Here is a 27692-nt window from a genome sequence, read left to right as displayed (position 1 = left end):
GGCAGGGCTGTGTCCCCGGCACCCGGCCGCCCACATGGCTAGCTTATGCCCGAAATAATTACACGGAAACTGTATTCTTTCAAACACTGCCTGGCCCGGCTAGTTCCAGCTTCTTATTGGCTAGCTCTTACATATTGTTCTAACCCATTTCTAATATTCTGTGTAGCCCACGAGCTGGCTTACCAGGGAGGATCTTAACCTGCGTCTGTCTGGAGCAGGAGAATCATGGCGACTCCTTGACCAAGCCTCCCTCTCCCAGCATCCCATTCTGTCCACTCCGCCCACCCAAGGGTTGGCCCATCAAATGGGCCTAGGCAGTTTCTCCATCAACAAGAAATCACTCCCACATCAATACACCCCTCCCTTCCTTTCTTTCTCCCTTCCCCTCTCTTTCCCACACCCTTTGGATGAAATCATAACTAGAATCAGAGAGAACAGTTACACGTCTGTGGTAATAGTATAGATAAAAGGGATTAATTACTAATGTTTGCTAGGGTAGGAACAAAAAGCAGACTTCGGAGAAACACGTCATGATTATGTCTTTGGTGCTGGCCAAGGAAGGAGGAAGATCTAAGGTGGTACCTCTATTCCTGAGTTCAGCTGCAGTTTTCTTTAAAGGGTATGAAATACAAAATTTTAGAGGGACTAAAGCAAGACTTGGCGAGATTGAGGTGTTTCTGAAATAGCCTCTAATCCTCACTTTCTAGTGTCCATGCTCTCTATGATGGCCCCTTGGATGGAAGATGCTTAATGAATTGACTAGACAGAGTGATGGAATGCCATTCCAGGCAGGCGGATCTCAATGAGTTCAAGGCCAGCCTGATCTACAAAGTGAGTTCCGCCAAGGTTACATAGAGAACTCCTGTCTCAAAAAAACCAAAGAAAAGAAAAAAAAAAAAAAAGAAAAATCCAATCCACAACTAATATACTACTCTAAAGCTCCTAAGATTGATCTTCACTGGAGATCATAGCAATTGTGAGGTATAATCTTCCTATTCTATTCCTAAAACCTCTGTGGAAAGTTGGCTAAACAAGTACTTCTGTTTGAAAGGAGCCTTAGTCTATGGCCTAGGCTGATCTGAAACCTACAGCATCCTCCTGCTTCTGCCTCGTGATATTGGTTCTGCAGGTAGAGGTCAAAGAGAATACCCACAGCTGAGCCTTGAACTTGGTGGACCTGCCTGCTCAGACTCCAGTGGAAGGGGAGCAGAAACAGTAACTAGGTTTCTGGAGACAACATTTGGCTTTTATAAGTTTTAAAAGCAAAAATGTGGGATTAAGTACAACCATCTTTCAAGATTTTATTTAAGACAAGAGAAACTTTAATATATTGGTGAGTAAAAGCCTGGAGATATAATATTGAGGTATTTTGAGTGTATTTTCAAAATTTTCTTTTGTAGTGTTTTAAATGTACAACATGTAAAGGAAATCATACAATGTCCTATATGCTTATTGCCCATCTTCAGCAATTATAAACATTTTATCATTTTTTTTCTTTTTTCTCTTGTTTTGGGAAATTGAACACAGGGCATCCTCTACCACAGAAGTACATCCCTAGCCCTGTTTCATCTTTACATCCACTTTCCCCCTCTTTACAATGGGTTTTTGTTATTATTGTTGTGTGTCTATAGTGGGGTAGCTTTACTGTGGGTCCTGCGCTGTGCTCTCTGGTGCTGCAGTAGTAGCAGTCTTTATTGTCACCACTGTGGTCGCCCTACTCCCCACTTCTCCAGGCTCAGACTAGGCATTTGGACTTTGTGTTTAGCTGAAGATGACTTTGAAATTTTGATCATCCTGCCTCTGCCTTCCTAGTACTAGGATTATAGGTAGGTACCACTATGTATATAAATTTATATGAAATTTTATTGCTCTTATATATTCATACCTTCACAGATATGGAACTGAACACTTCCAATCCCACAAAGATCCCTCATGTAACCACTTTCTTATTCCCTGCCTGTACCCTAACATATAGCCTAGTCCTGTCTTCTCTACCCGACACACTCAGCTGTCCTCCATATATAAAATTTTGTCAATTCAGAAATGTGTTTCCAGGCACATACTGTGGTCTTTTTGGGTTAGGGGCTCGATCAGCAGGACTTGGGTCCCCCACAAGTTTAGTCTTAATGCTTACTTAAGATTTGCTTTATGCCTTGAGAGTCATCCTTGTATCCTGTGTTAGTTTTACTACTAACATTCCCTGGTTGGAAACCTTTTAACTATTGTTCTGTTGAAGAACATTTGGGCTATATCTAGTTTCCTGTCTATGCAAATAGGTGTTATGAGTATTCTTAGTAATTTTTGTGTGAATATAGATTTTTATTTTTCTGGTATAAGTTCCTAAGTATGTAATTGCGGGATTATAAGGCATTCCTTGTAATGGATAGGTTATTAGAAGACCACATGGTAGCTGTATCATGTTACATTCCCACTAGCACTGTATGGCTGATCATACAGTTTCTCTGATTCCTAGCAAGCATTCGGTGGTTTTAAAATTTTGCTGGTAAGTGTATAGAGATAACACAGTGGTCTTAATTGATGAAGTACATTCAGCATTAATGACTGATAACATCAGAGCACACTTCCATTTGCTTTTATTTGACATCTGTATAATGTCTTTGGTGAAATGTATCATATCAGTGGCCTGTCTTCTAATGATGAATGTTTTTTAACTGTTAAAATTTTTAAGTTCTTTATATGTTTGAGGAACTAGTCCATTCCGAGACATGGTTTGCAAATACTTTCTCCTACTCTACAGCTTGTATCTTCATCATCTTTAATATAGATTATATCATCCCATGTTTATTGTGAAGATGTGTTTTCTGTGTTTCTTTGTGTCAACATAAATAATTAAATTTTTTTTAAATTATACTTTTAGGGGCTGGAGAGATGGCTCAGTGGTTAAGAGCATTGCCTACTCTTCCAAAGGTCCTGAGTTCAATTCCCAGCAACCACATGGTGGCTCACAACCATCTGTAATGAGGCCTGGTGCCCTCTTCTGGCCTGCAGAAAGAATATTGTATACATAGACCTGCAGAAAGAATATTGTATACATAGTAAACAAATAAAAAAATACATACTTTTAGCTGGGTGGTAGTAGCACACATCTTTAATCCCAGCACTCCAGGGAGGCAGAGGCAGATGAATCTCTGTGCGTTCAAGGCCAGCTTGGTCTACAGAGTGAGTTCCAGAAACCCTGTCTCAAAACCTCCCCTCCAAAAATTGTACTCTTAGTTTTAAAAATTATTATTTATGGTTAAATTTTTAAAATTGCTTTTTAACATATCTGTAAATGTTTTTCACTTCTTAGATTAACCATGAGATTGCTCTTTTTTTAAAAAAAAATGCTTGCTATTGATAGTAATTTAATTGTTTTCTTCCTATTCATTAGTATCTTCTTGCTTATTTTCTTTTCAGCTAACTTAAATGTTTGTATCTCTTTTTCTGTACTTCTAACCCCTAACTCTGTCTTTGAAAGCTGCCCAGGATATAGTAAGATGTAAAAATGATGAAAGACAATGTCTGTATGGAACACAGACTCGGGTTCCAAGCAGTACTCTGGATATTGGAAGGACTGCCCAAGTGTGGGGACTAACATCTGCATCCTGATCCTCAAAGTGGGGACCAGCATTAGCCACCCAGCCTCACAAAGCTCTACTTAGGAGAAACAGTACATTAGAAGTCAGCCTCCTGAAGGAAGCCAAGAGGTTAGAATAGTATCTTTCATGAGACCCCAGACTCACAAAGGACTACCCAGAGGCAAGGACAACCTTCATTACTTGACCCTGAAGGACCACCAGATTTATGACGAGCACATATGACCATGACCCTCACTGATGGGACAATCTGTGACTTGACCATCCAGGAATGTTGACAAGTACTTGGGATCCTAGAAATAAATGCTGAAAGAGTTGAGGTTTCAATTTCCAATCAGGCAGTATTTCTTTATTTTGATTTTATGTGTCCAGGTATTTTGCCTGCATGTGTATCTATGACCGCAGAGGCCAGAATAAGGCAGCCCCAAGAGTCTAATTTTAAGAGAGTACCATAGACTGAGCTTGGTGTTCTGAACAGAGGGCTAGTAGGAAAAGGCAGCACTTCAACTGTACTGCAATCTAGTCCCTCTTGAACACTGCAGACATTTCCACTGAAAGAATAGATTGAAAAGAATAGATTGAAACAACAATCTGGGCACAAGAGATGGCTAAGAGGAGACCCTTGCTTGAGTCCTAGAACTCACAAAGGGGATTACAACTGTTTATAACTCCTGTTCCAGGGTATTTGATCCCCTTTTTCTGGCCTCCATGGGCACCTGATATGCATATGGTGCTTAGACATACATTCGGGCAAAGACCCAGACACAAAAAATAAAAATATCCAAATAGTGAACTAGCATCTAACTCAAAATTATGAAACACCAAGGTATCATATCTCCTTCAAAAATGATTAATCTCAGTAAAATCCTCAAATAAGAGTGAATGAGATGAAATTTCCAACAAAGAATTCAAAAGAATAATTATATTTGAAGAAATCAGAGAGGATACAAACTCCTGAATAAATTTAAGAAAACACAAACAACTGGAAAAGGAAGTCAAAATAGGATATGAAGGTAGAATTCAATAAAGAAAAAGCATATAGCTCAATAAAAACAATAACAAAGAAAAATCTTAAAAAAAGAGAAATAGTGAAAAGAATTACAAATTAACATGGTGCAAGTAAAATAATCAAAAGTTTATTAGATCCATGGAGACCTCACCAGTAGAATGAATCAAGCTAGGACAAAATACCAAGAAAGCATGTGTAGAACATTGTAGATCTGTGTGACTTAGGGTTTCTGTTGCTGTAAAGAGACACTGTGAACATCCCAGCTCTTATAGAGGAAACATATAATGGGAGCTAACTTACAGGCTCAGAGGTTTTGTACATGATCATCATGGTGGGAAGCATGGCAGCACTCAGGCAGACATGGTGCCCAAGAAGGAGCTCAGAGTTCTACATCTGGATCAGCAGACAACAGGAAGAGAGAGTGATCTGCTGGGCCTGGCTTGAGCTTCTGAAACTTCAGAGCCCACCCTTAGTGACACATTTCCTCCAACAAGACCACATGTCCTAATCTGTTCAAATAATGCTACTCACCTGAGACTATGGGGGCCATTTTAATTCAAACCGCCTCTATCCATTCCTTGGCTCCCATAGGATCGTAGCCATATCAACTCAAAATTGTATTCAGTCCTTTAGCTTTGAAAGTCCCCACAGTCTATAACAGTTTCAAACTTATTTAAGTCTAAAGCTCAAAGTCACTGATGCTTATGAAAATCTCAACTATTATCTGTTGAATTAGGAGCGGCGGGGCTGCGTCCCCAACACCCCGGCCGCTTGGCTAGCTCATGCCCGAAATAACAACACACAAACTGTATTCATTTAATTTCTTTTTTTTTTTTTATCTTTTTTCTTTTTTGTTTATTTTTTTTACCTGGACTAGCCCATTTCTAATGGTGTGTGTAAGCACCCCAAGGTGCGCTTACCGGGAAGATTCTAGCCTAAGTCCATCGTGGGTTGCAGCTGCCTGGGAGAGCTGAGCATGGCGTCTCTGCTCCAGCAGAGCTGTCGGGTCTCTCTGGGAGCAGAGCAGAGTCTGACCTCACTTCCTCTTCTGCCCAGAATTCTATTCTGTTTACTCCTCCCATCTATGTTCCAGCCATGAGGCCAAGCAGCTGGTTTATTATAACTTAACCAATGAAATCAACAGATTGATATATGACACTCCCACATCACTTCCCCTTTTTCTGTTTAAACAAAAAAAGAAGGCTTTAACTTAACATAGCAAAATTACATATAACAAAACAGTTATCAAGTAAAAATTACAATAATCTATATCATAACTAAGGAAAACTATAACTATAGCTAACTATTCTTAACTCCATCAAAGAGTCCAGAAAGATACAATATTACCTAAACAAATAAGAAATAAGCAAACTCTCAAACTCTAGAAATGACAGAGACATCTCACTGCCTGGACAGTCACCCGAAGTTCCTCTGTACCGTTGGGGCATCCATCTTCAGCCTAGAGGCCCATAGTTTCCAGCAGACATTTCCACAAAGCAGGAACTTTCAAAGGCAGTCACTATCTGCTTGTCCTGAAGAATGTCTTGCAGACTCTTTCATGAATCAGGAACCCCGAAAGATCATCTCACCTTTAGGCAAGTTCAGCAGTCCTCTCTCTGCGGGTTCTCTGTGTCCAGTTTATGCAATAGTCCAGGCAATAGCAGTTTCTTGCCCAAATGGCTATCAATCTCCATAAGGATCCTCTTCGATGCCCATCTTCCTCTTGAAGTAGATTGGTGCTGCCAGGAGCAGAGTGTCCCATTGTCATAAAAAGTCCTAAGTTATTAAAATATTTTAAATGCCATATTCTGCAGTCTTTGAGAGATATGAAGAATGTCTATCTAACTGAAATATATCTCTATATATTTAGAAAATCTAATTAACATGACTACAAGCTTAACTATTAGCGATGATTATCCATTAACAACCTATATTTCCTAATTATACATTTTTAAATGAACTACACAATCACAATACCTTAATCAAGTTCAAAAATACATATACATATAACAAAATTGACCTTAAAATCCATACCAATGCAAATTATTCATATCTATATCATATCCCCCTTTAAATGTAAAAGAACATTTGTAAACAATATTTGGGAACATGGGCGTAGTTTTTTCTCTCCAAACTGCTTCCTGCTGAATAGGGGCGTCGTTAATTAGGTTGTTCATGATATAACCTGTATGCTAGTTTCATCTCAGCCGGAAGTTGAGCGAAGCAATTTTCTGAAGGTATTCACAGCAACCATTCAGGAGGGCGTGGTCCATCATACCACATTGGAATAGAAGAAATGAACAGGGTCTCATCGTCTGTGAAAACAAAAAAAGAAACTCCTTTCCAAAGTATCATGTCCTTAGATCCAAATTTCAAAGTCAAGGCATCAAAATCTCTACGATGGATTAGTTCAGCAGCATTTATAAACAAATATCTTTTGGCAGCTGTTGCTCCTTCCTCAGCATTCAAACAATTCAAAGAGAGCATAATAGTATACAGTATCAAGATTCTCTGTGTATTTTCCATCTTTGTACGCTTTATTTTAACCTCTATTTCGTTTATTTTTACTTTTATATTCTCTGTATCTCTTTGACCTGGAATAACTCTGTAGACCAGGCTCTCCTTGAACTCTCAGAGATCTGCCAGTCTCTGCCTCCCAGGCATTGGGATTAAAGGTGTTTGCCACCACACCTTGAACTCACAGAGATCTGTTTGTCTCTGCCTTCTAGGCACTGGGATTAAAGGCGTGTGCTACCACACCTTGAAGTCACAGAGGTCAATTTCCCTCTGCCTCCCAAGTGTTGGGATTAAAGGCGTGTACTACCACACACAACTTCTCTTTTTCTTACTTTTTTTTTTTAGAACTTTTAACTTTTAGCTCGCATATATTTTTAACACACTGTAAATCATTTAAACATTTTCTTTATCTTTGAATCTCTTTACTGTATCTCTCTCTGTTTTTCTGACCACAGGAGCCTTTAAATTACTGAGCAATATGAGTAGGATTAAAGCCGTGGCTTTGCTAGGTAATCCAGTCCATTCCTTAGCTTTCCAGCCTCATGGCGGAGATACAGGCTGTAGCCTTGTTTATAGACACAATTCTATGGCGTTTCAAGGTCCCTGCCAGCCAGCGAGCTTCAGCAGCCTGTGCTTGCAAACCACACGAACCGCCTGCGTAAAAGAGTCAGAGTTTGCCGCGGCAGGACAGACCAGAAAGCCAACATTTTTAAACGGCACAGCTTTTTTCATGCTACAGCTGAAAATCGAAAAGCATGCGTTCAGCTTTTCGTCAACACCATTTAAGTGTTTTGTGGCAGGACCTCTTAATGAGCTGCAGGGTTTTGCAGCTGAAGCTGAGTCAGGAAGCGTCTCTTAGATGAGAGTGCTTGCTTGCTTCTAACAAGCAGAGCAGACCCAAGAAATTTCTGCTACCAAGAAAACATGCTTCACTCCATTCTTTCCCAAGCTTTCTCAGGCTTTTTGTGGATTCAGTTGTCCACACGTCTGGGCGCCATCTGTTGAATTAGGAGCGGCGGGGCTGCGTCCCCAACACCCCGGCCGCTTGGCTAGCTCATGCCCGAAATAACAACACACAAACTGTATTCATTTAAAGAACTGCTTGGCCCATGAACTCTAGCCCTTACAGGCCAATTCTCGCACCTGGACTAGCCCATTTCTAATGGTGTGTGTAAGCACCCCAAGGTGCGCTTACCGGGAAGATTCTAGCCTAAGTCCATCGTGGGTTGCAGCTGCCTGGGAGAGCTGAGCATGGCGTCTCTGCTCCAGCAGAGCTGTCGGGTCTCTCTGGGAGCAGAGCAGAGTCTGACCTCACTTCCTCTTCTGCCCAGAATTCTATTCTGTTTACTCCTCCCATCTATGTTCCAGCCATGAGGCCAAGCAGCTGGTTTATTATAACTTAACCAATGAAATCAACAGATTGATATATGACACTCCCACATCAATTATCTCCTATAAAATCAAAATGAGAAAATAGATCACAAACTCCAACAAACAATAGCACAGGATATAAATTACTGGTCCAAAAGGGAGGAAATGGAACATAGTAAGGAAATATTAGACCAAAGCAAGACCAAAAACCACCTGAGTAAACTCCAAACACTGCATTTCCATGTCTGATGCCAAAATGCTCTTCAGGTCTCCAGCTCCTTTCAACTTTGTTGACTGCAATACATGTAACAGGAGGAGCAGGCTGCTTGTCATCCCGGCCACCTGGCTAGCTTACACCCAAAATAATCACATAGAAACTGTCTTCATTTAAACACCGCCTGGCCCATTAGCTCTAACTTCTCATTGGCTAATTTTTACATTTAATTTAACCCATTTCTATTCATCTGTGTATTGCCACGTGACTGTGGCTTACCAGCAAGATTCTAACCAGCGTCCATCTCAGGCAGGAGATCCATAGCATCTCTCTCTCTCTGCTCTTCTTCCCAGCATTCAGTTCTATCTTCTCCACCTGCCTAAGTTCTGCCCTATCAGGCCCAAAGCAGTTTCTTTATTCATTAGCCAATGAAAGCAACACATAAAAAGAAAAACCTCCTACACCAAATACATTTCTCTTGGGATGGTTCCATTCCCTGTTAATAGCTCTCCTTAGCAGATATCCCATGACTGGCATCTCAAACATCTTGTGGTCTCCATGGCAATCTAGGCATCACTTTATAGCTTCATACAATGACCTCCCTAGACCTCAATGCATCGATACCCCTGCAACATGACTGGATTCAGCTGCGTTCCTTAGTTACATAAAGAGATTCAATAACCCCTGCCCCTTCTTTTATTCTTGACTCCAAAGCCATAATCAAGTAGCTAAAGCTGCCAAACTCTTCTGCTTGCTGGGGCTGGAACATAACCCTTATTCAATTACATCTACATCAGCTTTCTGGTTTTGATGGTTTTCTTCACAGCCTAAGTTTGGCTGTTCTAGAACTCACTCTGTAAATCAGGCTGACTATAGACTCTGCCTCCTGAGTGCTGTGATCTAAACTCTTCTCTAATTCCTTTTCACAAGGTGGAAACTTAGCTGGGTGGGGTCTGGCCCTGAGGTCACCACTCCCTTTATTCTTGGTGTTCCTTTACTCCTTAAACTGTGCGTTTTGTGTTTTTCCTTGCTCAGCTTGCTTGTTTGCATTATAGCTGTGCATAAATGTGGCCACTAATAACCAAACAACACAGTCAATACTTGACTGTCTGGAAATCTCCTTTGCACACATTGTTAATGTAGAATTCTTCAATTAAGCCTCAGGCAGAATTTATGGATAAGGGCAGAAAGCAGCCATATTCTTTAAAAAAAAAATCACAAGAGTGATCTCTAGGCCACATATTAATAACCTCCTATGAAAACTCTTGAACCAGGCCCCACAGTTCAAATCAACATCAGAACCACTGTCTTCCATGCTCTTATTAGTATGGCCCATTAAACCCACTTAAAGTGTTCAGTTTTTCTAGTACAAAATCCAAAAGTGTTCTATATTCCTTCACACAAAAACATGGCCAGGCTTATAACAGTAATACCGCAGTCCCCACTACCAACTTCTGTCTTAGAATTTCCATTGTTGTGAAGGAAAGTCATGAACATGGCAGCTAAAGAGGAAGACATTTCATTAGGACTGGCTTACAGGTTCAGAGGTTTAGTCCATCATCATCATACTGGGAAGCATGGTAGCACTCAGGCAGAGATGGTGCTGGAGGCAGAGCTAAAGGTTCTACATCTGATCATTAGGGAGAGAGAGAGAGAGAGAGAGAGCTTCTGGGTGTGGCTTGAATTTCTGAAACCTCATAGCCTATCCCAAGTGATACACTTGCTTCAGTAGGGCCACACCTACTCCAACAAGGCCACATTCCTAATCCTTTCAAATAATGGCACTTCCTATGAGCCTATAGGGCCATTTTAATTCAAACCACCACACTATGGGACACTAATAGGAAAGATAACCTCCCTACATTATATTATAGTCAAATCGCTAAATGGTATAGAAGAAAAAAGGATATTTGGAATTTACGAGAAACAGAAAAGCAAACCTATCATAATAACATCAGATTTTTCAACAGAAACTTAAAAAGCCAAGGAGTTCTTAGTTTCAAGTTCTGAATGACAGTTACCAACACACACTACCATACCCAGTAAAACTGTTAGTTGAAGGAGAAAAAAACTTACCACAATAAAAATAGACTAAAAAAAATACATGACTACTTACTAGCTCTAAAGGGATTCTTGAAGGAATCCTTCCAACTAAAGAAAATAAGTACATTTGTGGTGCTAAAGGAAATAGCGAACCACATTAGAATAGAACATAAGCAAATAAAGAATAAGAAAACACACAAAAAACATTGTAAATATGACTCTGGAATTAGTAACATATTTCAGTAATGAGTCAATATTAGTTGTCTACATTTCTCAGCTGAAAGACAGACTAGAAGATTAAATTAAACAGGATCCAGCCAGATGTTGTTGTGCACACTTCATCCTAGCACTCAGAAATCAAAGGCAGGAAGGTCTCTGCAAGCTCAAGAAGCCTACTCCAGTCTACCTAGTTTCAGGGCAGGTAGCTAGGACTGCATAGTGAGGTCCTATTTCAAAAAAGAAAGTAATAGCAACAACAATAAAAAACAGAAACACCACATACATACACAACTAAAAATTAAAATCACAGAATCTAATTGTTGCCTCTAAGAAATGCACCTTATCATCAAAAACATATACAACCTCTCATTGAAAAAAAAAATGGAAACAAAAAGTATTCCAAGAAAATGGAATTTGGAAACAAGCTTGTGCCTAATATCTCATAAAATAGATTTAAAACAAAAACTTTAAAAAGTGGTTAAGGAAACAATTCACCACCCAGAGAGCATTGTAGTTAAACATATATGAACCAAACACAGATGTACTAGTTTCATAAAACAAATACTACCAATATATTATCCACAAAATAGTAGTGGATAATGTTACTAACCCATCCTCACCAATACATCATCCTGGTGAAAACTGAACAGCAGCGCTAGTTAAATGACACCATAGATGACAGAGACTTCACAGACATCCATAGACTATTCCATCTGAACACTGTAGACCACATAGTCTCATCAGCCTGTGGAAATTTCTCTAAAATAGATTGTGTAACAGAAGGCAAAGCAAGTTCTAAGAATGCTAGGAAATTATGATCAATTTTGAATGTTATCTGACCACATGGGAAAAAGAATAAATAATAGAAACTTCAGTATATTCAGACTTGTAGAGTTTGAACAACATACTAATCAATGACAACTGTGTTATAGAAGAAACCAAAAGAGAAAGTAAATTCTTAGAAGCAGCATACCATGCATGATGTAGGAGAAACAGTGAGTGATTTTGAGAGTTTATAGCTACGCTACAAGTGTCTATATTGAAATGTTAAATCTAAAATAAATAGGTCTGCAGGGGCCACGATCACCCAGGAGTCACTGGCTCCACCCGGGCCTGAATGGTAATGGACACAGATGGTGTTCTCCCCAGACTTTTGGGTCTGCAGGAGCCACAATCAACCAGGAATCTGGCTCTTCGTGGGCACCATGCAATCAGGTACCATTATACCAAGTACTACCAAGGTCTTCTAGGCCAGGCACACACTGTCCCTTGTGGTTGGGGCAGGCTGTACAGGTAGCTCCTGTGACCCAGCCAAGAGTCCTGGTGCTAGGTGGTTAGGCACCCCTGTGGTGAGAGGGCACATGGTGGGGAGATGGAAGAGAGAGAGGTGTGGGGAGATGAAGAACTGGATGACATGAATGCCCAGCTGGAGCTGGGTGGTGGTGGTGCATACCCTTAATCTCAGCACTGGGGAGGTAGAAGCAGGTGGATCTCTGTGAGTTCAAGGCCAGCCTGGTCTACAAGAGCTAGTTCCAGGACAAGCTCCAAAGCTATAGAGAAACCCTATCTCAAAGAAGGTTAAAAAAAAAAAAAAGAATGTGTATTCCTGGCTGCCCTGAAAGTCACTCAGTACACCAGGTTGGCCTTGAACTCACAGAGATTTGCCTGCCTCTGTCTTCCTGGTGATGGGATTAAAGGGTGTGCCACCATGCCCAATTTAATTATTTCACTCTATTGATTTTGAGTTTCTTCCAAGGTTCTAAGATTCATTTATATAAATGTATTTATTAATTTTCTATATCAATACTGCTTTTCTGTAGCATAATAAATGGTAAATATTACATTTCCCCTTTAATTGCTGAGAAAAATGTTTTATCATATGCTCAAATAAAATCATTCTTTTAAAAAAAATTGGGAAACAATGCCATTCACAGTTGCTTTAAAAAAAGGGATGGGAGTGTATCATATGTGCTTAGGAGGAAGAGGCGGACACAGGTGGGCTTTTAAAGGGGACAGGAGTGTATCATACCTACTTAGAAGGAAGAGGCAGAGCAGGTAGGCTTTACAAAGGGATGGAAGTGTACCATACGTAGTTAGGCAGAAGAGGCAGGTAGATTTTCTTGAGTTTGAGACTAGGCTGGTCTTCATACAGAGTTCAAGACCAACTAGTACTGTGTAGTGAAACCCTTTCTCAGATCAATAATAAATGAAATCCTTTAGAATAAACCATGGAAAAAGATGTCTACAATAAAATCTTTAAAACAGAAGAAACAAAAAAAAGACACTTAAAGCTGGAGAAAACTCTTAAGCTTGTGAATTGGAAGAATTAATATAGTGGAAATAGTGTTATCAAAATTCCAACATTCTTCACAGAAATTTAAAAAAAAAAAGCTTTATGGGAGCATATGCAGAGACCCACACCCAAACATAAGGTGGCACTTGGGGAACACTGAGGAAGAAGGGAAGAAAGGATTGTAGAAACCAAAGGGTTGAGGACACCAGATGAACATAGCCCACATAATCAACTAAGCAGGGCTTATAGGCCTTCACAGAGACTGAAGGGACAATAATGGAGCCTTCATGCATCCTCTGCATATTTATTTACAGCTGTTTATTTAGCTTGTGGTTTTTGTAGGACTCCTAATAGTGGAAGTGGGGGTGTCTGTGACTCTTGCCTGCTCTTGGGATCCTTTTTGTCCTATTGGGTTGCCTAGTCCCAGTAGGTTGATATGAGGGTTTGTGCCTAGTCTTATTAAGTCTTGTTATGCCTTATTTGGCTGATATCCCTGGGAGGCCTGCTCTTTTCTGAAGGGAAGTAGAGAAGCAATGGATCTCGGAGGAGAGGGGAAGTGGTTGATGGGAGGCAGAGGCAGGCAGATTTCAGTGAGTTCGAGGCCAGCCTGGTCTACAGAGTGAGTTCCAGGGCAGTCTGTTACACAGAGAAACCCTGTCTCAAGGAACAAACCAAAAAAAAAAAAAAAAAAAAAAGAGAGAGAGAGAGAGAAAAGAAAGAAAGAAAAAATCTTCAGCCTATCTTCTTCTATTTGTTTGGTCCAGGAACCCAGCCCATTAGAACAGTACCACCCACATTTATGTTGAGGGGGCCTTCCTACCTCACTTAATTTAATCTAGATAATCCCTCCCAAGAATGCCTATAGTTGTTATCTCCTATCTGATTTTAATGCCTGTCAAGATGATGATAGTAACTCTGCCTATTAATGTTCCACCTTTAGAATATTATCACCTCTCAAAGGCCCTGTGTTCTGATACATGGAATTTGCATTTCAATATATGTATTGGGGCACAGCAAGCCCCTAATTCTTGGGCCTCTTAATTTGAGCTGTATGGGAAAGATTTTGTGGTATTTTATCTGCTGAACTTAGTTCTAATGTTGAGGTTTGAATCCAGGGCCTTTAGTTGTTGGACAAGTGCTATACCACTGAACTGTTCCCTCAACCCCTTACCTTGATGTAATTATATTTTAAGCCTACAAATAAGAAAACTATTTTTAAAAGAATTCTTGCCCTCATTGTATCTGTGTTGTCTTGTGTGGTGTGTATACATGAGTGTGCAGGTATATGTACCTGTACGTGCATATATGGAGATCAAGGAGGATAGCAGGCACCTTAATTCTACCACTTTCCACCTTGACTTGAAAGAGGGCCTCTACTGAACCAGACACCTGCCATGTCAACTAGACTGGCTGGCAAGGTGGCTCGTTATTGGCATCCCCTTTCTCTGTCCCCAGGGACTACAAATACTTGCAAGTATGCCTGACCTTTGTGTGGATACTGTCTTCATTCTCATATAGCAAGTTTCTTACTCAAAGGGTCCTCTCCCAGACCCAACCTTCTATCAATATTGATAGACGCTTTCATCAATATTAGTTCTGCTAATACTGATTTGCATCTTCTTTCATTCTCCTAAAGTTGTATATTTAGGTGATGTGAGAAATTTTTCTGTATATGTGTTGCTTTTATTGGTTAATGAATAAAACTGTTTAAGCCAATGGCTTAGCAGAGTAAAGCCGGTCAGGAAATTAAAACAGAGATATAGAAAGTAGGCAGAGTCAAAAAGATGCCATGTAGCTGCCAAAGGAGAAGGACGACAGAACCTTACCTGGTAGATCACAATCTCGTAGTGATAAAGATGAATAGAAATGGATCATTTTATGATCTATAAGAGCTAGCCAATAAGAAACCCTAAGCTATTGGCCAAGCTGTGTTGTAATTAATATAGTTTCTATGTGATTATTTGGGTCTGAGCATTTGGGAAACGAGCAAGCAGTCTCCACCAACAAATTGCCTAAGGAGAAAGACACACGGAACTTTAGGAACCTTGCCAGTAAGCTACGGCCTCATGACAACACACAGATTGATAGAGGAAAGAGGTAGCTAGGGATATGCTAGAGTCATTGGCCAAACAATGTTGTAATTAATATACTTTCTGTGTGATTATTCAGGTCTGGGGAGCTGGGAAATTAACACACAGTCTCTGATTACAGATGGCCCCAGCATGGGGGCAACTACATCCACATAAAAACTGAGAGAGCTTGGGAAGGAATTCTAGACACAAAAGAACAGAGTTAAGCACAGGTTCTTAGTAGCTACATTTCTTCAGATAGACTCTGTTTGCTGGCAGCAAGCAGAGACATAGCTCCTTTAAGAGAAGTCTTCCTGACTCAATGTTAGCTGCAAAACATTTAATGGCTTCTTTAAGATCCAGCTTCCTGTTTCATGTTGGAAGAACAAACTCTGACTCTTTTCAGGAGGTCCTGTACTTAAATGGGGTCAGTGAGCAGCATGTTAGAAATTGCTTAATGGTGACAATAGACCTGTTGCATCCCTGGAGCTGGTAATGTGAGCATGTCTCGCAGAACTGGTGGTGAATGTCCCTTCCTCCACAATTGTTGTTGGAGTTTTTGTCCTGCCTGGTTTCTCTACTCCCACCAGGTCCCAAAGAATCACACAGAAGGTCTACATAAGTTATAAAACTGATTGGCCTATTAGCTCAGGCTTCTTGTTAACTCTTATAACTTATATTAACCCATCATTCTAGTATATGTTAGCCACATGGCTCAGTACCTTTTTCAGTGGGGTAGATCACATCCTGCTTCTTCAGTGTCTGGAAGGACTGTGGAAAGAGCTTCCTTCTTCCCAGAATACTCCTGTTCTCATTGCCCAACCTCTACTTCCTGTCTGGTTGTCCCACCTGTACTTCCTGCCTGGCTACTGGCCAATCAGAGTTTATTTAAAACATAATTGACAGAATATAGAATTGTCCTACACCACACAATGTTGGACTGAGCAGGGCCAAAAGGCAAAGCAGCCTTAGTCCTAACCATGCTGCTTAGCATTTAGAAAAAAAGACACTCCTGATCAGAAAATGATTATAGATACACAATAAGACAGATTCAAACACTAAATGTATGTAGGCTTGGGAGAGAGAAGAAAAAGAATATAGACAGTTATAAAAAGAAATAGGTTAAAAAATAAAAGTCTTTAAAGAGACAGTAATATAAAAGTACAGACAGTCATAGATTAAAGACATAAAAAATAAGCCATATAAAGAAGAAATATACACAGAGTCTGGATTATGTATCTTACTGTGTTTTTTTGAATTTTTTGACTACAGAGAAATATTTGATTCTGGCATTTGCTAAGCTAAGCCTATATATATAAAAAGTATGTTGTCTTCAAAATTTGGGTCTAAGTATATGTTGTTTTGGAAAAGAGGTTCTGCTTTTGTTTCCACTGAAGCTGAGAACCTGTGGATCCCTTCCAGGCTAATGTGGTTTGATGAAACAAGATTCCCCCAAAGTTCTCCATGAACCCTAAGAATACTTCGTACAATAATCAGCAGGAAGTAATCTCAAAAACTACACCCAAATTCCCCAAATTATTTTGTAATAATATAATTATTATATTATATTACAGTTTGTAAATGTTTGTTTTTCATTTAAAGGGGGATATGATATGGAGATGATATACTGTATAAACTGGACATCCAGGACCCACAGATAAGTGACTATTGAACTTTCCAAAAAACAGGATGGTCCTTCAGGATTTCTACTTCATAGAAGTCTGCCAGACATTTTGCAGGGCACAGAAGAAAGTGACTGACAAACTGCCAGTATAGGCATAACAGGGAGGTAGTGTGGGAACTCCTTCAGCCAATAGCCTTTAAGATACTTGCCCACTTTGGGCGTGGTTTTATGTACTATAAATGCAGATGTAAAAGTTTACATGTGCTCATTGACTGCTGGATTTGGTTCCAGCACTACTCTTTCTGTGAGCTTACCCTCTAATAAATAAACCTTGGTTATACTCCATTCTGGGCTAATGTGGAACTCTTCTGCACTGCAACATTTAGGTTTCATTTTTGTGTGTTTTGTGGAAGATTAAGACTCTTGCATAGATTTACCACTGATTTTATTTTCTTTGTATTTTCTTCTATTGGTCTTCTTTGTCTTGTGGCTGGGGACTAGGAATCCTCTCAGCCGGTACCTGTGCATCTCATCTCCTACACAGCTCCTTCTTTATTTTATTGTTTTAAAGACATGTTAGAATAATTGGTCATTTTTACTTTAAATTTACTTTTTAAAATTGGCTTTACAGGTTGGAATTCGAGGAACTAATATAGTTGTGCTTGGGGTAGAAAAAAAATCAGTGGCCAAACTTCAAGATGAAAGAACTGTGAGAAAAATATGTGCTCTCGATGACCATGTCTGCATGGCTTTTGCGGGTATGTACAGACTTTCAGTGGTATGTATGATATATAATGTTGTAGTGGGATAGCACGGTTGTCCTATTGCCACTGTTTTGTGTATCTACACAATATAACAATATATGTAGTCAGACCTATTTCTATTTAAAACAAAGTGTCACCTATATTTAAAAGGCCTCAGTTCTATAAACTGTGGTTTCTCATGGTCTTAGTTAGGGTTTCTATTGCTGTGAAGAGACACCATGACCGAACAACTCTTGTAAAGAAAATTGAGACTAGCTTACAGTTTCAAAGGTTTAGTTTATTTTCATCAGTGCAGGACATTGGTGGCACGCAGGAAGACATGGTGCTGGAGAAGGAGCTGAGAGTTCTACTGCAACTTGATCCACAGGAAGAGCAACCTGTGCCTCACTTGGTGTAGCTTGAGCAAAGGGGACTTCAAAGCCCACCCCCACAGTGATACACTTCCTCAAAGAACAAGGCCACATCTACTCCAATAAGGCCACCCCTCCTAATGATGCCACTCCCTATGGGGCGTGTTCTTTCAGACCCCCACACTTACAATGGTCTTTGATAGCTAGAGCGTAAATGCGAAGATGGCCTTCTCCTTACTTATAACTTAAGAACTTATAATTCATAGAATTTATAGAATTACTGAGGGTTTTTTTTTTCTTCTGGGGGGTCTGAAAATAATATTCCTCAACATAGAATTTTAAATGAGTCTACTTACTTGTTTTTATTTGTATTATATGTATATGTGTGTGGGTTTCTGCGTGTAAGTATAGATGCCTGCAGAGGCCAGAAGAGGCTTTCAGTTCCCTGCAGCTGGAGTTACGAGCTGCCCAACGTGTAGGTGTAGGTAACTAAACTTGATGTTGTGCAAGACCTCTTAACTAGTGAGCCCAGTTTAGGAAAGAGAGGGAGGGAGAGAGGGAGGGATTCATTTGCGTGTGCTGGGCTACAGATTGACCTCATGCATGCTAAGTCTCAACTTCTTAAACTGTGAGTTGTGACCCAACTAAATGTGAGGTTGAAAAAAATTGACAACAGTAAAAGGTTTCAGAATGCACAAAAACAGAAATTAACTGAGGATAAAACAGATATGAGTCAGAGCTCCTTTAGAAGTGCTTGCCTGTGTTGCATGAAGCAGCTCTATAAACTTGGCTGTGAACACACATGTGAACAAATGTGCATTTTAACTATGCATGTAGCCAGCCACACACCACAACCTTTACACTGAAGCACCTGAGCTCATATATATGTATGTGTGTATATATATATGTATATATTTACATGTATACACACACATATATATGCAATGTTTTTAACTATATGCAAAGCTTTTACTCTTGTAACATAATGACTTCATTATGGGAAACAAAGATAATATTTTCTACCACCATTTCTCAAAATATATCAAATTAGTGTCTTTGAATTGTATGAGTTAAAATATTTGATTTTAAAAGTTGTTTGAAATATTGACTTGAGTTTCATAAAAAAAAATCATTCAATGAATTTGGTTTAGTACATGTGGTCTGGATTAGAATGGCCATCATAGTCTGATGTATTTGAATGCCTGGTCATCAGGGAGTGGCACTACTTGAGGAGGATTAGGAGGTGTGGCTTTGCTGGAGGAAGTGTGTCACTGGGGGTGGGCTTTGAGCCAGACCCAGTTTCTCTCTGTCTCTCTACCTAAGGATCAGGCGTGGCTCTCAGCTGCTGCTTCAGCACCTGCCTGCCTGCTGCCGTGCTCCCGGATAATGGACTAAACCTCTGAAACTGGAAGCAATTCCCCAACTAAAAAGAGTTGCCTTGCTCATGGTGTCTCTTCACAGCAGCAGAACACTATCCTGTCTTCGTTATAGACAGCACAGAATTTCCAATTATTTCGGAAATTACTTTAATTTCTGTCATTTTATTAAATTAATTTAATATCTGTCATTTTGTTCTATTCATTTATGTGAAATTGCACTGTCAGTATTAATGGTTAGAAAATCAAAGTATTGATCAACCTTGAAAAAGGCTAATGCTGCTCTGTGACCTACTGTATCAATTTTTCATGTGGGTGCCTTGAGCTTAACTCAGATCCTTATGCTTGTGATGCAGGTACTTTGCAACTGAACCGCTTCCTGTCCCATAGTATTTTGTAAGTTTTATAGTTAAAAAAAGAGTCATGACAGGTGGGGTTGGGCAAGCCTTGAGTCCCAGTGAGAGGCAGAGGCAGGCGGATCTGTGTGAGTTCAAGGCCAGCCTGGTCTACTACAAGAGGTAGTTCCAGGACTGGCTCCAAAGCTACAGAAAAACCCTGTTTCGAAAAACCAAAAATAAATAAATAAATAAATAAAATAAAAAATGGAATGAAACAGCATGGTGGGGAGCCTTTTCAGATGATCTTGTTCGTGCCACATCATCCTTCTGCAGCTGTCTCACGCTGTTGGATGCCTCAGTAGTGGCTTTGGTTTGTGTTGTTGGTAGTGTTGCATGGTATGAATGAGCCACTACTGTTAACAGGTTGCCTATGTACCTTTAGGATAGGAGTTGTAAACCACATCATCAGAAGAGAGAAAGGAAGAGCACCGGGAATGATAAAGAGATGCTAGAGCAGAAAGAGCAGCAAAGTGCTCAGGGGAGGAGGAGACAGCCAGCCAACCGTCCAGCTGCTGAAGCTCATGCCGAAAGCACAGTCACACATTCCTGGTGAAATGGAATAAGCGCTCTGTTTGCACAGGGTTAAGCCTAGCAGAAGGACTTGGTATTACTTTGACACATGTAACCTGCCAGCACCAAAGTCAAAGCTGATTTTGCTGTCTGTGGCGCCCTCCCTAGCCCCACTCTAAGTATGTTTAATGTCAGCGTTTCTCTAGCTGTGGATCACGTTCACACTGTACAGAGGACATATTCTCAAGTAGCTTATCTGAACTATTTTAGTTGCATAAAACACTAACCTGGGGTAGATTAGGCCATTGCTAGCTAGTCCTTCCTCTTAGATGTACAGAGAATTACTTTCTCTTTCTTTAATCAAATCATACCTGACCTGTGTCAGGGTGATTTTTAAACTGGCGAATATTCAGACACTCCATTTTCTTTATGCCCTCCTGTTTCAAGGGGTGAAGATCCAAGTGGATGTAGCAACAAGGTTGACATGATGGGGAAGGTAAATCTCGTGATGAAAAAGAACAACGGCTATGTGCGAAGTGCCCGTTAACAAGATGAGTGAACCTGGGGTTCAGTCTAGTTAGTGGTAAAGGAGGAATGGAAGGGGTCTGGAGAGGTGCCGCAATCAGAGTGTGGAATACTTTTGCAGAGACCTGGTTGGTCCCCAGCAACCATGCCAGTCAGCTCACAGCTACTTTTAGGTCCAGCTCCAGAGAATCTACCGCCCTTTTCTTCCTGTTCTGGTATCTGCATTCATATTGCTGTGTGTGCGTGCACACACACACACGCACACACAGGTCAAAATAAATCTTTCTTTTTTTTTTAAAGGGCTAAAAAAAACCCAAATGGCTGTAGAACAGTCAAATACCAGTGTCGTCCTTAATTTATACAATCAAACTAATCTGTCAGTTACATGCTGCGGTCAGTCTCTGGCTTCAGCTAGAACACACTGTCTCCTTACAGACATGCTGAGAGTTGTTTGGATGAGTCTTTTGGCTATTTCAGAAGCTCAGTCAGAGTCTGCCTGTCTTAATTAACATCCTTGATTTTCAAAGTTTCCATTTTGACAAAAATTGAGAACTGCTATATCCCAGTTCATCAAGTATAATTTGAATACAATATTGGTATGCTTCAGGATAGAATACCTTCCTTGCTCGCATAAGAAAAACATACAATTTACTAACAAGTCATTTGCTGTTTCCTTTACCAGTGAGGAGTATGTGGAATGAAGTCTTTAAAGGAAATGAGTCGCAGCTAAGGCACATGGTGTTTCCTAGTTCCTCTATGAAGGCAGTGTTGTAGGGAAAAGATAACTTTTGATGGGGAAATATATATACATATATATATATACATATACATACATACAGAGAGAGAAAGAGAGAGAGAGAGAGAGAGAGAGAGAGAGAGAGAGAGAGAGAGAGAGAGAGATGTATAGATTTTTAAGTGTTGACAATTTCGCAGGTCTGACGGCTGATGCTCGGGTGGTTATAAACAGAGCACGGGTGGAGTGCCAGAGCCATAAGCTTACTGTGGAGGACCCAGTCACCGTGGAGTACATAACGCGCTTCATAGCGACGTTGAAGCAGGTGAGCAGGTACTCTTAGCAGTTTTTCAGCTTTCTCCTTTCCACTGTCATTGGTCCTGCCATAAACATGCTGCACTAGCTCCAAACATTTATTCTACTGAGTGTGTCAAATTTCTTATTCATTCTCACAATTACTTCATTCACTTACTTGGGTAAAGTGGGTTATGTTAATCACCAGAATCAAAATCAGTTTCAGTTCTTGGAATTATAAAAATTTTAAGAAAGTGTCAAATTTTGAAAGGTCATTTTTATTCTTGTAGAAACACAATAAAAATATTATTCCTTAAAGTTTTTCAAAGAAATAATACATTATTTTACCTAAAAACCAAAATACCCTAATCAGGGTTAGATGTGCGCTCTTCTGAATCTATACTTAGCCATGTCATTGAAAGCCAGGTGTAAGTATGCGTGCAGGCCTAAGGGTTCACCTGCTGTTTGCATACTGTGTATTGGCTGGAGACTCCTTCCTGGGCGTTCTCTCGCATCTATGTTAGAAACTGAGACATTTCCGATGATGGTTTGAAAATGGACGTCATTTCAGCGTCTTGTTCTCCTCCTCTCTGCTAGCCTAGCATGATTCTGTTTGGTCATGGCTTGTTTTGCTTTTTAAAGTTGTACTGTTAGGTTTTAGTAGGGTTTCCTGGATTGGAGATTATAATTGATGTAAGACTTTTATTGTATGTGACAGATTGCTTTCTAGAAAGATTGAACCAGTTTTTATCATGTAACCCGCTGTGCCAGAAGAGTCGCCATGGAGGTTTTCACTTCTTTTCTTTTGTTAGTGAGTGTCGTTAATGTAATAGCTGCTTTAATTTGTGTATTGTAGCTAATGAGATTGAATTTTCCATGTTGGTTCATTCTTTTCATTTCTACTTGTGCAAATTGTCCTTCAACAGAAACATTGTTTTTTGCTGCCTAATCTTGAACAGGATGCTCACTATACAGATTTGTGTCCACTTATTTTCTCTTTAGAAACATTTTAAAATTAAATTTACTTATTGTGGGGACAGGGGCATATGTCACAGTATACATATGGAAGACAACCTGGAGGTGGGTCCTGGTGACAGAACTCACATCAGGCTTGGCAGCAAGCACTGAACCATCTCACCAGGCCTACATTCCTTTTTCAAACTTGTTTCTGAATTTAAAGACGTATATAGTGTATGTTGAGTAAATTCCTCCATGTCTATCCTACCTCCTGTCCTCCCCCATGATATCCTCTGTTCCTCTGTGCAGTTTCTCTTCTGCTTTCATGTCATGAATCTACATGTCTATACAAAACATGAACCAAAAATCAGAGAAAATATATCATTTTGTCTCTTTGAGGCTGGCATAACTCATTTAATATGATTGTTTCCAGTTCTGTTCATTATCCTACAAAAAGACACAGTTTGGCTCATCTTTGTGGCCTGGACTTTTATGTGCATTCATACCATATTCATTCCCTATTTTCTGTAACTTTGATTGTAATCCTGGCTCTTCTGTATCTTACTGCCTTTAAGAATCGATTCTTTGCATCTCCTAGTGAGCATGAGTGTTAGTACGAACCCTCCTGATTCGCTGACTTGCACATCTTGCTGCTCTGGCAAAACAGGTACTCTGGTTCTATATGCAGACTTTTTCATGGACTCTTTGTAATCCAAATAAGAAAGTTTTGAGATAAATAATATATATCAAATCACTGTTTTGGTTTTTAAAAGCTTTGCTACTTCATTTTAGAAGAAATTCCAAAATTTTTGTATTGCTACTTTCATATTTTGTTTCAGTTTTCCCAATTGTTAAAAAAGGAATTCATCATTCTAGCGGTAGTGGTACACACCTTTAATCCCAGCACTTGGAGGCAGAGGCAGACAGATCTCAATGAGTTTGTGACCAGCCTGGTCTACAAAAGTTAGTTCCAGGACAACCAGAACTAAATAGAGAAACCTTGTCTTGAAAAATAAAAACAAAACAAAAAAATAAATAAAAATAAAAAATAGAAAAAGGACACCAAAAACAAGTATACATACAAGGTTCTTAAGTGTGGTTGTTAAGATCTCTTCTGGAGAAATCAAGGCTTTGAATAGATAGTACAAAGTTGTAAGTCTGTGACAGTAAGATTGCCACTGGGGAGGACAAGGCCTCTGGGACAGAGATACAGCGTTTTCCTTACATATTTAACTTTGGTTATATGACTTTTTCACAAAATGAAAAGACTAAACAAGTAAGTTAAAAGGTCTTTCTTGTAAGATAATCTGTAAAGCATCTATGTTATACCTCAGTGTGAGCAGAAACATAGGACAGTGCAGAAGAATTCGACATAACCCCCACTTTAAAACAGGTTATTTATCTTCATAGTTAAGTTGTTTGCATTTAAAATCAAATTTTGCTAGCAAAACATGAAATATAATAAGTTTGAAAACTGAGACAATAGATCCCATATATAGATAAGCTCAAAAGAAAATCACTAAAAGCTGTTTCAACCCACAGAATTACACAGCACTACGTCAGCCACGGGATTAAGTCAAGTTACCTATGTATTCAATCCTTAGCTTTCTGTCAGGGCTGCCTCCTCAGAGAGCCGGTCTCAGCGAGAATGGCGCTCTTTGGAGCACAAACCCAGGAAGATCCCTGTCATGAAAGTAATAGGAAATATAATTGGTTTCAATGTTACATTTTCTGTGGGGGAAATGTATGCTTTTCTTCAAAAGAAACGAAAGATCCCTTTTCTTTGGAGCTGAAGAAAATGACAGTGAACAGTGAACAGAGCACATTTGATAGCAGCGTTATCAAGTAGGAGTCGTGCCTAACAGTAACTACAGTGTCCCTCAAGGCAAACTAGGGTGTGCTTCGGAAGCATAGCTCAAGGACTCAGCATCCCTGACAGCAACTGTAATGCCCAGGTCTCTGCAGGGTCAAAAACATTACATACTGTCTTAGTCATGGTTCTGTTGCTGTGAAGAGACGCTATGGCCATGGCAACAGTTAATTAAAAAGCATTCAATTGGGGGCTGTCTTACAGTTTCAGAGGCTAGTCCATTGTTATCATGGTAGGGGCCTCACAGTACACAGGCAGACGTAGCGCTGGAGAAGTGGCTGAGAGTTCAAGGAGAGAGAGAACTGAACCTGGCATGGGCTTATGAAACCTCTAGTGTCACACTTTCTCCAACAAGGCCACACCTCCTATAGTGTCACACTTCTCAGATAGTGCCGTTCCCTGATGTTCATGAGGAACATTCATATACAGAGCTGACAGAAGGTGTTAAAGACCAGACTGTAATGATTTGTCTCTTTAAGAGACAAACCATGCCCACTCCCTCCCCCATCTGCAGAGGCAGGCTGATCTTCAGCTTCCTGCCTGAGCTCTCTCTCTTTTTCATCTTCTTCTCAGTGGCAGCTTCTGCCTCTCTCCCCACTTCTCCCCTTCTCCCGCTTCTGTCTCTTTTCTCTCTCTCTCCTCTCTTAAAGAGACAGAACAATCATTACAGTAGTAGAATAGTAACTAAGACAGTGTTGTAGTAAAAATAAATTTTATTTTTTAGAAATATACACAGAGCAATGGACGAAGACCTTTTGGTATTTCAGCCTTAATTGTAGGATTTGATGACGATGGAATCCCAAGATTGTATCAGACAGATCCCTCCGGAACTTACCATGCTTGGAAGGCGAGTAATGAATTCATTCATTTTTCATAGAAGTTGTCAGATGCATTAATTTATTGCAAAATTGAAATAAATTTAAATGTTTTATGACATTCAGGGGCATGACAGAATTATGTTGCATTAAAATATTGACTGTGACACAGAGTATAGATTGTAGTGATTTAACTCCTCAGAAATGATAGTTTAGGATAGTAAAAGACCTTGGTTTAAACCAGTCATGGTGGTGCATGCTGTTTGGTTGGAAATGTGACCCCAAGCTGGCATCCAGATACCCAAAGAGTCAGAAATGTTTGGGTGGAAGTTCCATTCCAAGCCCCTCCTCTAGGAGTTGCCTCAGTCCAGACTCTACTTCCGAGAAAGCCTTCCAAATGATGACCCCTCTCCAGAGATGCTCAAGACCATTTCCACAGGGTATTTGAATTGTACCCCAGAGAACAAACTTGTGATTTTTTCGAGTCTTCTTTATCCAGCTCCTCTGGAGCGGGTGTGTGTGTGTGTGGGGGGGGTGGCTGGAAGGCCATAGAGGGCATTATTTAAAGGCAAAACCTAGAAAAGTTACATTAGCAGGGTGTGTGCGATCTACAATGGTTGGAATGTTAGGAATTTCCTCTGGGAGGTCTGTTCCTGGGTGGTGCCTGAGTTTGTGGTCTTTATCAAACCAGGTATTGCCTCAGGGTAAACTACTGAGACTCAGGCTTCTATTGAGCTTGTCAGGACTGTCCTACAAAGGGAGTGAAAAGTTTCTATACCCGATAAGCCTCTCCACCTACTTAGCAATCCAAATCAGACCAAATCAGAGGGAATTAGAAAAAGCCGAGGTTAATTGGACACCACACTCCCAGATGATTTTCCAGCCCCACAGAGAGGAAAGGAAAAAGGAAGACGGGAAAACCAGCTCTCAGAGGCTGGAAGAGGGAATCAGATCCTTTGCAACTGTCCATAGCCACCAAGTGGGCTCACTTTTAGCTGCTGAGTTATCTCTCCAGTACCTTGTCCTCTCTCCTAGGGAGTCAGATAACCATAAACTCTGATACATATTTTGTGTTAGTATATAGTTAGTAAGCTTCATACAATAAGTAGATTGTTTTTCTGCATAAGTTATTCTTGTTTCCGTACCAAGGCCCAGAGAAACAGAGTTTCCAGCAGCGAGTTTTCATAAACTGCCTTGTGTAGAATAAGACTACAACTACAGAGTGTAGTATAAGTGATTTTAGCTTAATTATTAAAAGTTAAGTATTCAGGCTTTAAATAATTTCACACTTGAGTTTATATCACTTTTATTTTTAAAATGTTAGCGTGTCCTGGCGGGCTGGTGGAGCAGCCTGGCAGAAACAGCTGCCAGAGCCTGGCAGATTCCCAGGGGCAAGCAGCAGGCCCAGGCGGTGATAGCGGGCAGCCAAGCAGGCCAGGCCAGCCTAGGGGGAGGGGGAACTTTTCAAAATACAAAGCAAAACCAAAAACACGACAATACTATCACCACCACCACCAAACTCCTCAGGAAATGTAAAGGCTTATTTTTAGACAGTCTCCTTCTGTGTAGTTCATGCTGGCTGAGACTCATGCACCACCATAGCCTACTAAGAAATTTTTAATTTACTTTAAGATAATAGTTAGCCAAGAGACTTCAGTGTAAGTGGCTTAAAAAGTTCCCTTTTGTGGTCCCACATTCCAGCCTGTAACTAACTGTTAAAAAGCAACTACCTTGAGTGGAATACAGATACTTCACTGAGGACATTAAATATCCTTTCCTGGGAGGGGGAGGGAAAGGAGAGGCGGTGGTGGGGAAGAGACAGAAATCTTTAATAAAAAAATAATAAATATCCTTTCCTAACACTTGAATGAAGCCATAATCCAACTAAAATACAAGCATAGCTTTTCAAAACAGTGAATGTGAAAAAACACAGAAAAACTTTTTTTGAAGTGTTATCTATTGTGTATGTGTGTGCATTCTTTTTATGTATATGGATGTTCTGCTTGGATGTGTGTCTGCATACCATGTGCATGTCTGATACCAGGAGAGGACATCACAGCCTTTGGATCTGGACTATAGTTAGTTGTTGGTTGCTATGTGGACACCTACTATGGAACCCATGTCCTCTGAAATGAATATATATAA

At 40.1% G+C, this 27692-nt stretch overlaps 1 protein-coding gene across 2 annotated transcripts in view; it reads left to right on the top strand.

Annotated features, from left to right (window-relative positions):
* Psma8 (proteasome 20S subunit alpha 8) overlaps window positions 1-27692 on the top strand; it is a 58598-nt gene that overhangs the window by 4116 nt on the left and 26790 nt on the right. The window contains exons 2-4 of one of the 2 annotated variants that reach the window (XM_050160695.1): window positions 17587-17713; window positions 21812-21936; window positions 25457-25579. In XM_050160695.1, coding sequence (XP_050016652.1) covers window positions 17587-17713; window positions 21812-21936; window positions 25457-25579 — 375 coding nt within the window. Of the gene's footprint in view, window positions 1-17586; window positions 17718-21794; window positions 21937-25456; window positions 25580-27692 lie in introns of both variants that reach the window. The other variant, XM_050160694.1, reaches the window with a different exon arrangement.

This window comes from Alexandromys fortis, unplaced genomic scaffold (genome assembly GCF_014885135.2).
Source record: "Alexandromys fortis isolate MF-2015 unplaced genomic scaffold, M_Fortis_MF-2015_v1.1 scaffold_104, whole genome shotgun sequence".
Taxonomy (NCBI): Eukaryota; Metazoa; Chordata; class Mammalia; order Rodentia; family Cricetidae; genus Alexandromys; species Alexandromys fortis.
This window is presented reverse-complemented; position numbering and strand designations above follow the sequence as displayed.